Here is a 15,430-nt window from a genome sequence, read left to right as displayed (position 1 = left end):
CACATGCTCCCCAAAGCTATTCAAAGCATTAGAAATATAACTCCTCCCTCCGGTGCCCCGTGTATGTGCATGGCTGGGGCTTTCTGCTTCGCCTCACTCCCATCTGATCGCAGGGCTGACAGTCACGACTCTGCTCTACACCTCCAGGCTTCACACAGAGGAGAGGAGGATCGGGGAAAGGAGAGAAGCAGGCACACTACTGCCCTATGGAGCCATCAATAACTTGCTCCCCTCGCAGCAGAATTGCATAGAGGAGGGGAGGGAGGGGAAGGAGGAGGAGGATAAGGGAAAAAAGAAAATCCAGAGAATTATGCTCTTGCAAATGTAGTGAAACTGAGTGGTTGGAGTTCATTTGCTTAAGAAGAGCAGAGAAGAAAGAGGACATTAAATGAAAAAAAAAGCAAGAAACGTCTGTAGCCCTTTTTCCTGATAGTCGCAGTGTTTTAGAGGTAAAATGATTCCTCCGAGCAGCATGACTGAAGTCAGCGTGGATAGCGTGGACAAAGAGAAGGAAGTGGAGAGCACAGAGCAGCCCCCCTCTCCAGCATCAACCACCAGCCAGGAATCAAAGGTACTTGAAGAATTAGATGTTTTCTTTTCCTTTCTATTTTTTTTAACTCTTCCCTTGTTTTGAAAAGAGATGTGTTGCTTTGATTTTTATTTGCAGCTCTTTGCCAGGATCAGCAGTAGAGTGCTGTGAGCCACCTCTGATTGCGGTGCCTGCTCTGACACTCGTACTTCTGACTTCTGAATTCTCCCTGTCACCTGGGAGGCTCAGGGTTCTGAACTGGAAAAACATTTGCCTTTTGAGATGTTTGTGTCTGCAGAATTTGGTTTGTATTTTTCACCTCCTTATTACTCAAATGACCTGGGGGGAGTGATGGGAGTCAGGGTAGGGATCGATGCCAACAGATGATTTTAGTTATTTTCACACTGAGCATCAGATCACTTAAAGGGTTTTGTTCATAGTTGGAAAGATTGATTTTCTCACAGGTGTGGAGAGGAGAATTTTGTTGGGGGCTTGGGATGTTTCACCTGCCTCATCTATTCTGGCAGACCCATCAGTGAACTTTCACTGTTTAACAAGCCAGCAGTTGAAATGGGATATAAGAGGCAGTTTTGGCACAAGAGTCATTATGTACACTACCTGGAAAATGATTTTTTCCCCCAGCCTTTTATGTATTGATCACTAAATGTGGTTCAATTTACCTTACTGAAAACCAACATCCAGCTCAGATGGCATGACCTCAATTTTTAATTGACTTGCACATGAAAAGTTTTTCTGTCTGCCAGTATGTGACTTGGAAGATAGAGGGGTAAATGGAGAAAAGTATGAATCTTAGATAATGAATGTTCTTTGCGGCTTTTCTGGATAATGGACTTTTACTTATTCTCTGCTACCTACTTATGATTGATACCATGATAGCACCTGCTAGACCTTCCTGTAGGCTTCCACAGTGATGCTGTGTGCTGGGTAAACATGTAAGAATAGGGAGGTCCTTGTCACTAGGAGCTTACAGCTGATTAGAGCCTTAGGAAGCACCGTATGAGCAAAACAGCCTGACAGGGAAGGTTTGTGTTGGCCCGTGTTTGAAGGTACTGGCTGCCTGGGTCTAATGTAGGAAGGCTGCTCCTACATCCACAGCCTTCTAACATAGGAAGGCTGTGGAAGGTTATTCCACAGTTACAACTAGGTTTCTGGAGCACGAGTTGCAAGAGTCTCTGTGTGAAGAATTCTGACGTGGGCTTTGGGATTTTTTTTAAATGCTATACTCCAAGGAGGATATGTAAGGTATTCCCTATACAAAACAGCCTCTGTAAAGGAAAAGAGCTCTCCCAGCAACAATAGCATTACCTATTCACCCTGTTCACCATATACACTCAGCACTACTGGTATTTACATACACATATTTACATATACACTGCTGCAGTCTCCCTGGTTAGTGGGAAATGAAAAGTAAATGGATTATTGTTTCAATCCCAGGCTGTAAAAGGATCATTTGATGGTCATCATACCTAAATCCTTTGCAGAGAGCACTTCCCTAGAACTGCTGAGTTGTTATTTGTCTGGTGGGAAGCTCAGCCCCCCAGGAAGGTCCCAGAAATAACAGGAGCCTTCACTGCACTGCATGTGCAGGGCTGTGCCCAGGGCCAGGAAGGCTCTGTGCTCCTTCTGCTCCCAGCTACCGTCTTCACTCAGTGCCAAGCAAGTGGATATGGAGCTCGAGATGCTGCTCACACAAGGGACTTTCCCACTGGGTGACAGAGCACTGTGCCCAAAATGAAAGAACAGGCAGGAATCCTAAATCTACAGAAGGAGAAGTGCTACATGTAGGGATCCTTCTTGCTGCATGTGAATGCGCTCTTAAGGATGACAAAAGGAGCTAGGCACATCTGGCAAGAGAGCAAATAGACTACTAAATAGTTTATAATCAAACATTCTCATCAGTTTCCCCAGTCTTGTGAGCATTTCAAGTGATATACTGCAATAGGCAAAATCTGTGGCTGTGTAGTTGATACCATTACTTGCATACAGATATTTTAAGTAAACATATAAACTGTGTATTCACATTTTAGAACTACAAATAAGAAAATGTGTTGTATTATTTTGATAAATGGAGTCAAGGGAGCCCTCAGATCATTAGGAGAATTGCTTTCTTTTTTTTTGGTCCTAGTAAACTGGAGGATGGAAAAATTCTCAATGATTTCACAAAAACATTATTTTTTTTATTATTTTTTTTTTACAAAGGAAATTGATATACTTCAGAAGCTAAAGACTCTGACAAAAGCATAAATCAGTGTGTGCCAACAGCCTGTGCACAAGTTTTTATCCCGTGGTGTCCCCTGCTGAGGGAACTATCCTGTCATTCACAGAGGCCTAAGCTTTCTTGAGATTTCTCTGTTGCATAGGTTAACAAGTTCTTGTCTTCTGCAGTTACTGCAGAACAGTTTGTGCAGTATCTAATTACCCCACAATGACTTGTTTCTGTGGCAAAACACTATTATGAATCCAAATATAGAAACAGAAACAACACGGATAATACCAACCTTCAAAATGCATTTGAAAACATTTCAGCAGAAAGACAATTTTGAAAAACTAATGTTGAGTTAATGTGGAAAGCTTGCTTCCAGTCTTTTTTAAGTAGATCATGGTATCAGATAGTCACTTACAGTACCAAAGTCCAATAAAAGGGTTTTATCTAGCATACTTCAGACTGTACTCAAAAGATGATACAGTGGAGATATTGCAATTCCTGACTAGCATGAGTTTGAGAGGCAGAACTTTAGGTTGTTACAAGTAGCTGAAACTGTGAGGAATGACTCTCAAAGATTAGTCACACAGATCTGTCACAGGAAAGCAGCTCACTTTTAATAAACACTAAAACTTCCCACTGCTTTTTCTTATGGATTAGGAGTATATTTACAGGTGAGCACACTCAGATGATGAAAGCTGAAAGATCAGTGCATGTCCTCCTTGTCATGAGCATCTTCACAGCTGAATTTCAGTGCAGCTGCTCAGAATGAGGAAATTCAAATGCACTTTCAGTACACCACATTGCCTGAGCCCTATTTACATGTTAGAAGTATATGTTTGCCTTGTGGTGTAGTAGATGTATTGTTGTATTCTGTGAACGTGTCTTTGGGATTGTGTGTCCTCAGCTACGTTACACGTAACACCTCCAGTGTACTGTCTTATTAATATAACTTCAAACAGATCTCCAAAGGCTAGTAAACTCACTGTATCTGGGCCATCCTATAGAACTATATATATTGCTGCTGATCTAAAAACCCTAGAGTTTGAATGGTTACGAATGCTGCAAAACTAGTAATTAACTTATTAATTTATTGGCTCTGGAAAATATTTGCTTCAGACCTAAGTAAGACTTGAGTGGATACTTAAAATATATTAAGAACATAACTTTATGAGGTTACCATATAAATGCATATAATTGCTAATACGATTACATGCATGTGTTTGTAGTCACATCTCCTACCTGTTTGGATCCTTCACATCTGGCTTCCAAGAAGGCAAATGGCCAGTTTGACAAACAATTTTGTAGAATTACAACTTAGCAGGGGAGGAAGTCATTAGCTAATGGATCCTAAGGAAAGATTTATTCTTGTTGGTAGCAATTAAAGACACACTGCACGCTGGTACAATCTCTAAGTTAGCAATAGAGGCAGAAATCTAGTGGCAGTGATCAGATATTTCTAATGTCTCTTACATGCACACGTACCTTGGAGTTTAATAAAGAAAACTAAAATATAGGGATATATGAGTCAAAAGAAAAGATTCATACACCTGGCAATATTTTTATATGTTTTGGCATAGTTGGCACACAACTCTGTTAGCTTTATCCTTTTTATATTTAGCTGGCATTTCTCAAAGAAGAGGAAAGAGACCGTCTGCTAATTTCTCTCTAGGTGTGAGTCAAGGCACTTTTGCTGTATTGTGAATAATGGCTGGGGGTATTCATAGACAATGGACTACATCTTAGAAAATGCCCTTCCCATTTTTAAATTTTAAGGGGACCTGAGCATCTGTGATGCTTACGCTAGCAGCAGAAGGGTTGGTCAGTACTGGACTTCAAATTATTAGTGTTTCATTTAAAATATGTAAAATATCTGTCCAGTTCTTTCATGCACCCCAGAAAGGTTATCAAGCCATGATCCTTGCTATTGGAAGCATTCTGTCATGTAGAAGTTACTTACTTGTAGACAGCAGTGGACATCTGTGAAGGCCAAATATTCTTTCACAGCTTTGTCCATTTTCATCTACTTTTTATAAGCTTCAGCTGCAATTGTGATGTGCTGCAGTAATACATCTTTGGTATGAATGCTCCACACCATGATTTCATTGTCCTGACAAATTGCTTACACTTGAGTCAGTTAAGTAAGTTGAATAGCTGAAAAATGAAAAAGAAAAAAAAAAAAAACACAAAACAAACAAACAAACAAACAAAAAAACCACTCCAATTAAATATGGCATTGGACTATACGTTTCACAAAATAAATGAGTCCATTAGTCTGACACTTCCATACATGGTCTATTCAGCAGACACTATTCAGGGAAATGCAGGCTATCTTCAAATTCAGGAAAGACAATTCAAGAGATGTAGCACAATTGTACTTTCTGACATGATATATAATACATAAAATGGAAGTTTTTGAAAAGCCGTGAACCAAGTAAACCATACAGTGCTGAAGTTCAAGATGTAGACATAAGTTATTTATATACCCAAATCAGTCAAAAAGGTTGAACTTACTTTGTCCTGTCCTACTGGTCTAGTGGAGCAGTATTGCTTATGTAAATTTTCAAAACCAGGTGTTAATATTAGATACTGAACTAACATAAACAACTTGAAACTCTTTGGATTTTAATAGGATTCTGTGGGATTTAAATCATGTAGGATTTGTGCTATGCAGTTACACAGAGATCTTCCCTACTTAAATAGTTAATACTTTATGAGGCTCCATGGATGGTTATGAATAATGGATAATGAATATTTATTTTATTAATGAATATTTAAAAAAGGCAGGGAGTATGGTGTACAGTTAGTGTTTCACCCTCCATACTAGTGATTAATATTCAGTATGTAAACTACTGCTACAGTCTTCAAAGGAACCCCAAACAGCTTTAAAAAATCTTGTGGAAGCATAAGAAAAAAAGGGTTCTCCTTAATCTTACCCATATGCCTCTGCATAAAAAAGTGAGTATGTACTGTGAAGGTAAGACGAAGGGAAAGCAATGAGCTTAACTATTTTAATGTGTTACTTTTTCATGAAGTGTTAGATCAGATTATGTACAGGAGGATTTCCTTAGGAGCAAGAAAGTAATACTCTGTACCTATCAATAATTTCTTGAGCAGTTCTTACATTTACATTTATTTTGGCCTTTCTCTCTTTCTTAATCTTTCCCTGATTAAAACACTCTGGTATTGCTTTTGCTTTGATATATATATGTCAGATCATTTCTTAGGCTCATTGAGGTATCTTAGGCAAAACAGAAATGTCATTTCACTCTCTTCTATCCACACTTTCTACTTTGCCAAAATGAAGAAAGTGTCTAATATCTTTCAACAACTAAAGATGACTTGACTTAACTCTGAAGCGGTTTAAAAAAAACAAAAAAGATTTACTAAGAAGTGCAAATTTTCACTGAAACAAAACAAGTTGTCTTCAAAGCTGGAAGACAGTCCAGCCCTACTATCACAGCCTGTTACCCTGTACTCTTTTTCAGAAAGTAATGCTATTGAATTCAGAATTTACTGCCACTTCTTTTGAAAGGCTGTCTCAACACCTGGATGCTCTAATGGCTATGAGATGCCCTCTGCTCTCCTCTTCCTTCTAACTCCAGTCTAATTTCATTTCTGTCCAGCTTGTGTGGCATTGTATTTTTCACAGAACCACAGAATTGAAGGGGTTGGAAGGGATCTCGAAAGATTATCGGGTCCAACCCCCCTGCCAAACAAGTTCCTTAGAGCAGGCTGCCCAGGTAGGCATCCACACGGGCCTTGAATATCTCCAGAGAAGGAGACTCCCTGGGCAGCCTGTTCCAGTGCTCCGTCACCCTCACTGTGAAGAAGTTCTTTCGCATGTTGGTGTGGAACTTTCTGTGCTCTGTCTTGTGGCCATTACCCCTTGTCCTGTCCCCACAAACCACTGAAGAGAGGTTGGCCAAATCCCTCTGTCTCCCACACCTCAAGTATTTATACACATTGATGAGATCCCCTCTCAGTATTCTTTTCTCCAGGTCTCTCAGCCTAGGGAAGCTGCTCCAGGCCCCGTATCATCTTTGTGTCCCTCCACTGGACTCTTTCCAGGAGATCCCTGTCTTTTTTGTACTGGGGAGCCCAGAACTGGACATAGTACTCCAGGTGAAGCCTGACCAGGGCAGAGTAGAGGGGGAGGATCGCCTCCCTTGACCTGCTGGCCATGCTCCTTGTCCCTCTTGGCCATGAGTGCACAGTGCTGGCTCATGGTCAACCTGTTGTCCATCAGGACCCCCAGGTCCTTCTCCTCAGAGCTCCTCTCCAGCAGGTCATCCCCCAGCCTGTACTGATACATGTGGTTGTTCCTTCCCACGTGCAGGACTCTACACTTGTTAAACCTCATTTAGTTTCTTCCTGCCCATCTTCCCAGCCTGCCCAGGTCTTGCTGAATGGCAGCACAGGCTTCTGGCATGTCAGCTACTCCTCCCAGCTTTGTGTCATCAGCGTACTTGCTGAGGGCAGACACTATTCCCTCAAGGTCGTCGATGAAAATGTTGAACAAGACTGGACCCAGCACCAACCCCCTTGGGGAACACCAGTAATTACAGGTCTCCAGCCAGACTCTGCGCCACCAATCACCACCCTCTGAGCTCAGCCAGTCAGCCAGTTCTCAACGCACCTTCCTGTCCACTCATCTGTCCCACACTTTCTCAGCTTTGCTATCAGGATGTCATGGGAGACAGTATCAAAAGCCTTGCTAAAGTCAAGGTAGATGACATCCACTGCTCTCCACCCATCTACCCAGCTGGTGATGCCATTATGATAAGGCAATGAGGTTGGTCGAGCACATCTTCCCCTTGGTGAATCCATGGCGACTACTCCTCATAACATTATTCTCTTCCAATTGCTTGGAGATGGCATCCAGAACAAACTGTTCCAACACCTTTCCATTTTTGATAATGTTACTTTAGTTCAAACAGTTTTTTCCTTTATTGGAAAAAAATCTGTGCTTCCATCAATTACTTTTGTATCTCTTCTGAGCCTTTTATTTTCTAGACAAAAGAAGGCAGGCTGATATAACATTACCTCTCCATTCTTCATCTCATTCTAGTAGCAGATCTGTGCACCTGTTTCAGTTTTTGAATAATCTTTCTTGAAAAAGGGTGACTGAATTTGTGCACAGTATTCTGTATATGACCTTGTACAATACTTCACTAACTTTCCCAGGAACCCTGCTTCTGTTGCCTTTTAGGTCCTTCCTATACCTTGTTTATGTCTCCTCATCACTCTTTGGTCAACCTGAGGTCACCATTCATTTTCTCCTCTATAATTTCCAGTGAATAGTGTAGATTTGTCCATCCTCATCTGGAGTGGTTTGGAACAGGTCTCAGGTGCCTTGCATTTGCACTGTTGAGCTTTCATCATATTTCTGTGACTCCAACCCTCAAGCCCCAGGCCTTCTCAGTTTTGACGATGCCTCCAGACTCATGTCAGAAGGAAATGGACTTATCTAAACTTTGCATCAAATTCAGTAATGAAAATACAGAGAGCAAGACTGGCCCTAAGATGGCCAGTGTTGTTCTTTGAAGAACTCCACTAATGACCTTCCTTCAAGTTAGTACTGCTTTCAGCAGTTGCAATCTTCCACTGAACTGACTTTCCTTTCTGTCTTAAAATATCTCCACTATTTCCCATCTTTTAAAGCTTAGCTAATAGATTCCTATTTGCTAGCATGCTGAAAAAATAATAAAATCTAAATAGACAGAATCTACCTCAACCTAGCACATTGTCTTTGCCTGGAATATTTTTCGTCTTATCCAAGACAACTGGTCTACAAGGTTTTAGGGTTTTTTTGATTGTTTGTTTTTTTCTATATTCATTGAGCAATGCTGAAGTCAGACCTACAAATAATTTGCTGGGATCTCTTTTCCCCTTTCTTGAAACAGGCTGTCGTACCATCTGTTTCTGCAAACTCTTTCCTATTATTCTTATTTTTTTACCCCAGGATCATTGTTCTGGGAAGAAAGTGAGATGAAGTGTTCATTAAGTTCTGACCCTACCTTTCATCCCATCTTTACTGTACCTCAGCCTATTTCTTTACCTTTCCTCAGCTTGTATAAATCCTTTGACATTTCCTTAAATGCCTTTTACAGGGACTCTCATCTTTTCTTGTCAATTAACATGCTTAAACCTAAGCAACTCAGCTTGAAAGATCTGATTTTATTTATTAAATACAAATGTATTTGTTTGCAGTTTTCTTTTTTTCTCTTGTTCTTTCTCTTGCTCCCCTCTCCACCATTTTTTGTGGGCTGTGTATTTTCCTAATTTCCTTTTTGAGGTAACTATTTTCATGTAGTTTGCCAGGAACACACATGCACAGAATATTTTTATTTCCTTTCATTTCATATTCCAGATAGTATTAACATATTTGCTTTGAAGAAATTCTACACCTCTTATAAGTACATCCAATATCTGACAGTTTCTGTTCAGTCTTCTTTACCAACGAAACACATCTCTAACCTGATACCTCATGGCTAGCAAAGGCCAAAGCTATTGCACCGCCCATGGCCGTGTGTACTTAGTACTTGCTGACAGCTAGCATTCATTAGCAGAGATGCAGTGACTGCTTACATTGCTATGCTGCTTTCTAGTCCACTGCTAAGACCTTCATACATCTTTTGGTGGACGTTATTTCAGACATATTCTAGCTTGTATCCTTCTGTGTCACATTCCAGAGTGTTATGTGGTGTAAAATAAATCCCTACGGAGTTGAAAGTAGTGAAGGCTTTGAATTTCTTCAAGGAAATGTAGCACATCAAAGGCTATCTTCCTGAACTACCAAACATTGTTTAGAGGTTCATTTTTTCCTTACAGTTTATTTAATTTAAACGGAAGTATATCATTACAACCTGATTCCAAACTGTTGTTTATATGTCCTTCCATGACAAGTATTTTTCCTTTTGCCTCCCTGAGCCATTGATGTATACTTATGATGGGTAGAAGATTGTATCAGACTCATATTTGATAATTTTTCCCCATGTTTGTCAGGCAGAAGACTAATCTTTTAGTAGTGAATGCACGAGTCGAATATTCTTGACTCTGTATTCAGCTCTGCATAACTATATAGGCAAGTGGCCAATCAATGTTAAATGCACTGCCTTTTCCAAGTGAGTATCTATATTCTAACTTAAGCTTAAGCAAACATTGTATGTTCATTAGCCAAGATGACCAGCAGTGAAAATGATAACTCTATGTGTGAATGACTGAAATAACTTGATCTTGTTTTCCTTTGGCATGTGATCCTTCTCCAAGAAACTCCCTTGGTTAGACAGACCGATACAATACATGCTTCTTGATAGGGAAACTTGCAAAACATATCTACAATGGAAGTCTGAAAAGCAGACTTCTTAAGTCTTTGACATCACCAGTTAAATATGTTAAATGGTTTGCATATCTTCTTATTTCTTTAAAAAATGTGTTGCATGTCTGTACTCACAAGAATGTGCTAGGCACTCACAGAAGTTTCCTCATTGTCCAATGCATTTCTTAGGTCACCTGTTTTCAGCTGTTGAGAGTAGTTTACTAAGCATTGTCACATATAAGTGTTACAATTTAAGGGCTGCAGTTATGAAGCTGTTAAAACTACCCCAGCATTAATAAGTATTAGAGTGGGGTGTTTCCCAGCAGCAGGAGGCTGCAAGTTCAGCATAGAATTGCAAGAGTCCTTTAGATGAGTAACAGTTGACAACTTCAATGCCTTTCTTTTCTTGAGACATAATATGCTCCATTTCTGAGTGCTATTTAAAAGCTTTATTAAAATGCCACACATGCACTGCTTTATTAATAAAGATCATTTTAGCAGTCTGGTGTTCTGAATAGAAAAGCAAAATGCACCTGACCTACAGTAATCGATGATTAGATTTGATTCAGAAAGGAGCAAAATACTAGAAACTGGTATTCACAAAACTATTAAAATCAGTATTTAGGATTTTTTTTTCTTAGCTTGTTTTTCAGAGTAAGACAAAGGAATATAGGCTACAGAGACATAGCTCAGGTGAGCGAGAAAATTCAACCTGACAGGTTGCTGTAGTAAATGCTGTTAAATATGGTTTTAGAGCTGAACTCACATTTCTGCTACCCCCATATTTACCTTCATTTGATTTTCACAAAAATTATTCATGCATAGTGAAGGGAAGCACCAGCTTTTGTAGGCCAAAAGTCAGATTTCTGACCTGATACAAAAGTCACTTCCTCACATACCACACATATAGGTGTACTATTCCCTATTGGTTTGCTAGTGTTTCTCCTGCCAGTTTAAACAGTGGGGTAATGATTCTGAAAACCAAAATATCTTAGGATTGAACAGGGAAACTAACAATACTATCCCCACCACACTTGCTCCTGTGTATACACAGGTTGAGCAATACCTTGGACTGGGCACCTCAGCCACAGAATGATCTAGGTTGGAAGAGACCTCCAAGATCACCTAGTCCAACCTCTGACCTAACACTAACAAGTCCTTCAGTGAACCACTAAACCATATCACTAAGCTCTACATCTAAACGTGTTTTAGTCACCAGGGATGGTGACTCAACCACTTCCCTGGGCAGCCCATTCCAATGCCTAGCAACCCTTTTGGTAAAGAAGTTCTTCCTAATATCCAATCTAACCCCCCTGGTGCAACTCTAGCCCATTCCCCCTCATCCTGTCAACAGGCATGTGGAAGAATAGACTAATCCCCACTTCACTACAGCCTCCTTTAAAGTACCTATAGAGTGTGGTAAGGTCACCCCTGAGCCTCCTCTTCTCCAGGCTGAGCAATCACAGCTCCCTCAGCTGCTCCTCATAAGACTTGCTCTCCAGACCCCTCACCAGCTTCGTTGCCCTTCTCTGGACTCACTCCAGCACCTCGATGTCCTTCTTCTAGCTAGGGGCCCAAAACTGAACACCGTACTCGAGGTGCAGCCTCACCAGAGCCAAGTACAGGGCAACAATCACTTCCCTAGACCTGCTGGCCACACTGCTTCTTATACAAGCCAAGATGCTGTTGGCCTTCTTGGCCACCTGAGCACACTGCTGCCTCATATTCAGCTGACTATCAACCAATACTCCCAGGGCCTTCTCTGCCAGGCAGCTTTCCAACCACTCATCTCCCAGCCTGTAGCTCTGCTTGGGGTTATTGTGCCCCAGCACTTGGCCTTGTTGAACTTCATTCAGTTGGCCTCAGCCCATCGGTCCAGCCTACCCAGATCCTCCTGCAGAGCCTTCCTTCCCTTGAGCAGATCGACACACGCACCTAACTTGGTGTCATCTGCAAACTTACCGAGGGTGCACTCAATCCCCTCATCCAGATCATCAATAAGGATATTAAAGAGAACTGGCCCTAGTACTGAGCCCTGGGGGACGCCACTAGTGACCAGCCTCCAACTGGATTTAACTCCACGACTAATTCACCACGACTCTTTGGGCCTGGCTACCCAGACAGTTTCTAACCCAATGAAGCATACGATGTCAGTCCAAGCCACGAGCAGTCAGTTTCTTGAGGAGAATGTTGTGGGAAATGGTGTTAAAAGCCTTACTGAAGTCAAGGTAGACCACATCCACAGCCTTTCTCTTATCCACTAAGCACGCCACCTTGTCATGGAAGGAGATCAGGTTCGTCAAGCAGGACCTGCCTTTCATAAACCCATGCTGACTGGGCCTGATCACCTGGTTGCCCTGTAAGTGCTGCATAATGGCACTCAAGATAATCTGCTCCATGAACTTACCTGGTACTGAAATGAAACTAACAGGCCTATAGTTTCCCGGGTCTACCTTTCAGCCCTTCTTGTAGATGGGCGTCACTTTTGCTAGCCACCAGTCTACTGGGACCTCCCCTGATAGCCAGGACTGCTGATAAATGATGGAAAGCAGCTTGGCCAGCTCTTCCGCCAGTTCTCTCAGTACCCTCAGGTGGATCCCATCTGGCCCCATTGACTTGCGTACATCCAAGTGCTTTAACAGGTCGCCAAATGTTTCGTCGTGGATAATGAGGGCCACATTCTGCTCCCCATTCCCTCCCACCAGCTCAGGGTACTGGGTATCCAGAGAACAACCGGTATTGCTGCTAACAACTGTAGCAAAGAAGGCATTCAGCATCTCAGCCTTTTCCACATCTCTCGTCACTGTTTCCCCCTGCATCCAGTAAAGGATGGAGATTCTCCTTAGTCCTTCTTTTCGTTTAAATGTATTTATAAAAACATTTTCTGCTGTCTTTAACAGCAGTAGCCAGATTGAGCTCCAGATGAGCTTTGGCCTTTCTAATTTTGTCCCTTCTGAGTGGCCCACCCTCTTTTCCAAAAAAGAGGGTTTTCATAAACCCTCTTTTTTTCCCTAAGCTCCAGCCACAACTCTCTGTTCAGCCAGGCTAGTGTTCTTCCTTGCCCACGTGTCTTTGGGCACATGGGGACAGACCACTGCTAAGCCATTAACATTTCCTTCTTGAAGAGTGTCCAACCTTCCTGGACTCCTCTGCCCTTCAGAACTGCCTCCCAGGGGACTCTGCGAACCAGTGTCCTAAACAGCTCAAAGTCTGCCCTCTGGAAGTCCAAGACAGCAGTTTTACTGATCCCCCTACTGACTTTGCCAAAAATAGAGAACTCTACCATTTCATGGTCACTCTGCCCAAGACAGCTCCCACCAGTCCTTCTCTGTCTGTGAACAGAAGGTCCAGCGGGGCACCTCCCCTACTAGGCTCACTAACCAGCTGTGTCAGGAAGCTATCTTCCACACTCTCCAGAAATCTCCTAGACTGCTTTTTCTGGGCTGTGTTGTGCTTCCAGGATATGTCTGGGAAGTTGAAGTCCCCCACAAGAACAAATGCTGGTGATTTCACAACTTCTGCCAGCTGCCTGTAGAACTCCTCATCCGTCTCCTCATCCTGGCTTGGCGGTCTATAACAGACCCCCACCAGGATGCTTGCCATGTTGGCCTTCCTGCTGATCCTAACCCACAGGGACTCAACCTTATCATTCCCAGCCTCAAGTTCCATGACAACAAAACACTCTGATATAGAGAGCCACACCACCACCCCTTCCATGCTGCCTGTCCCTTCTGAAGAGCCTATAGCCAGACATTACAGCACTCCAGTCGTGAGAGTGGTCCCACCACATTTCTGTGATGGCAACCAAGTCATAGCCTGCCTGCCGCACAATGGCTTCCAGCTCCTCCTGTTTGTTGCCCATGCTGCGTGCATTAGTGTAGATGCACTTCAGCTGGGCCATTGCCTTCTCTCCCAGCCTTGCCATTGCTCCCCCTGGTACAGCTCTAACAAGCCTTGTTTCAGCCCCATCTCCCTTCTCCCCTAGTTTAAAGCCCTGTCAATGAGAGCCCTGCCAGCTCCTGGACTGGTGTCTGTTTTCCCCTTCAAGACAGGTGGGACCCATCTGCAGTTAGCAGGCTGGGTGCTGAGTAAAGCACCCCATGGTGAAAATAAATAAATAAATAAATTCCTATGTTTCCACCTGCTTATCAGGTGGACTTTCTGGATCCTCTGTGCATCCCTCCCTGCCACAGTAGGGATAGAGGAAAACATGACCTGTACTCTTGTTCCATCTACTAATTGTCCCAGTCCCCTAAAGTCCCATTTGATAGCCTTCAGGTTTCTCTCTTCAATATCATCACTTCCAGACTGGACTATCAATAGAGGATAGTAATCAGAGGGGCAAATCAGGTTAGGAATGTTTCTGGCAATGTCCCTGACCCTGGCCCCAGGGAGGCAGCAGACTTCCCTATGGGTAGGGTCAGGTCAACAAATAGGGCCCTCTGTTCTCCTGAGAAGGGGGTCAGCTACAACGATCACCCTTCTTCTGTCCTTTTTAGTGGAGGCAGTTTTGAGGCGTGGAGTCGACTTCCTCACCCTAGGCATCCTCCTGGGTAGACTTTTCACCTCATCCTCATCCACCAGTCTCTGAAGCTCCAACAGACTTCAAACCTGTTGTATAAAGGCATCTGGGGAGGCAGGGCTGGTAGGAAAGGGCGTTGCCTGTTATGCCGAGCAGGGACCTGCTTCCATTCCTTCTCATTTCCTAGGTCCTCTCCCTCTGCTCGACAGAGACAGGGCAGGGGTCCACCACTGTTTGGGGTGTCTCACCCTGGTGCCTTTCCTTCAGGCCTTGCAGGGAGTTGCTCCACGGGTCTATCTCCTGCTCACAGTCCATGATGGCCCTCAACCTCTCCACCTCCACCTTGAGCTCTGCCACCAGGCTGACCAGGCCATCCACCAGCTCACACCTCACACACACGGTGTCTCTGCCACCCTCAGATGGCAGCAACAGGCTCAGGCACTCAGTGCATCCAGAGACATGAAGTGCCACATTTTTGAGCGGGCACTCAATCTGGGTGGCCACAGACTTTCTAAAAAGAGCTGTCTGCCTAGGGGAAACCATGGCGGTTTAGCTATAGGTATACAGCCAGTAGATGAGTTGTTCTTATGAGTGCGGAGGGACGCTCTGCCCTGCCTATGCGCTCCCTGCCTGTGGAAACTGCCGCGTCACGCCCTGTTTGCCCGTCCTGGTCGCTCCCTAGGGGTTGCCTTTGTAGGGGGCGCTGCTGGTTTCGCCCACGCCTTGTCAGCCTCCCTCGAGCGGGCTGCCGAGTTCTGGCGGCTCCTGCGGCTGCTTCGAGTGGCCTAGATGCTGAAAAAAAGCCCTGCCCTCCTCGATTCCCCGCTCTGCTAC

The 15,430-nt window shown here is 43.3% G+C and overlaps 1 protein-coding gene across 3 annotated transcripts in view; it reads left to right on the top strand.

Moving 5' to 3' along the window:
* STAC (SH3 and cysteine rich domain) overlaps positions 1–15,430 on the top strand; it is an 80,055-nt gene continuing 64,625 nt past the window's right edge. Inside the window, exons 1-2 of one of the 3 annotated variants that reach the window (XM_068670659.1) lie at positions 1–571; positions 668–833. Coding sequence is in view for 2 of the 3 variants with exons in the window: in XM_068670657.1 (XP_068526758.1) it covers positions 455–571 (117 nt within the window). In the remaining variant the exon portion in view is untranslated. The remainder of the gene's footprint in view (positions 572–667; positions 834–15,430) is intronic. The other 2 variants (XM_068670657.1, XM_068670658.1) reach the window with 2 other exon arrangements.

The sequence above is a fragment of the Anas acuta genome, chromosome 2, assembly GCF_963932015.1.
Source record: "Anas acuta chromosome 2, bAnaAcu1.1, whole genome shotgun sequence".
Taxonomy (NCBI): domain Eukaryota; kingdom Metazoa; phylum Chordata; class Aves; order Anseriformes; family Anatidae; genus Anas; species Anas acuta.
Note: the sequence above shows the minus strand (reverse complement) of the source record. Positions and strands in the feature narration are given on the sequence as shown.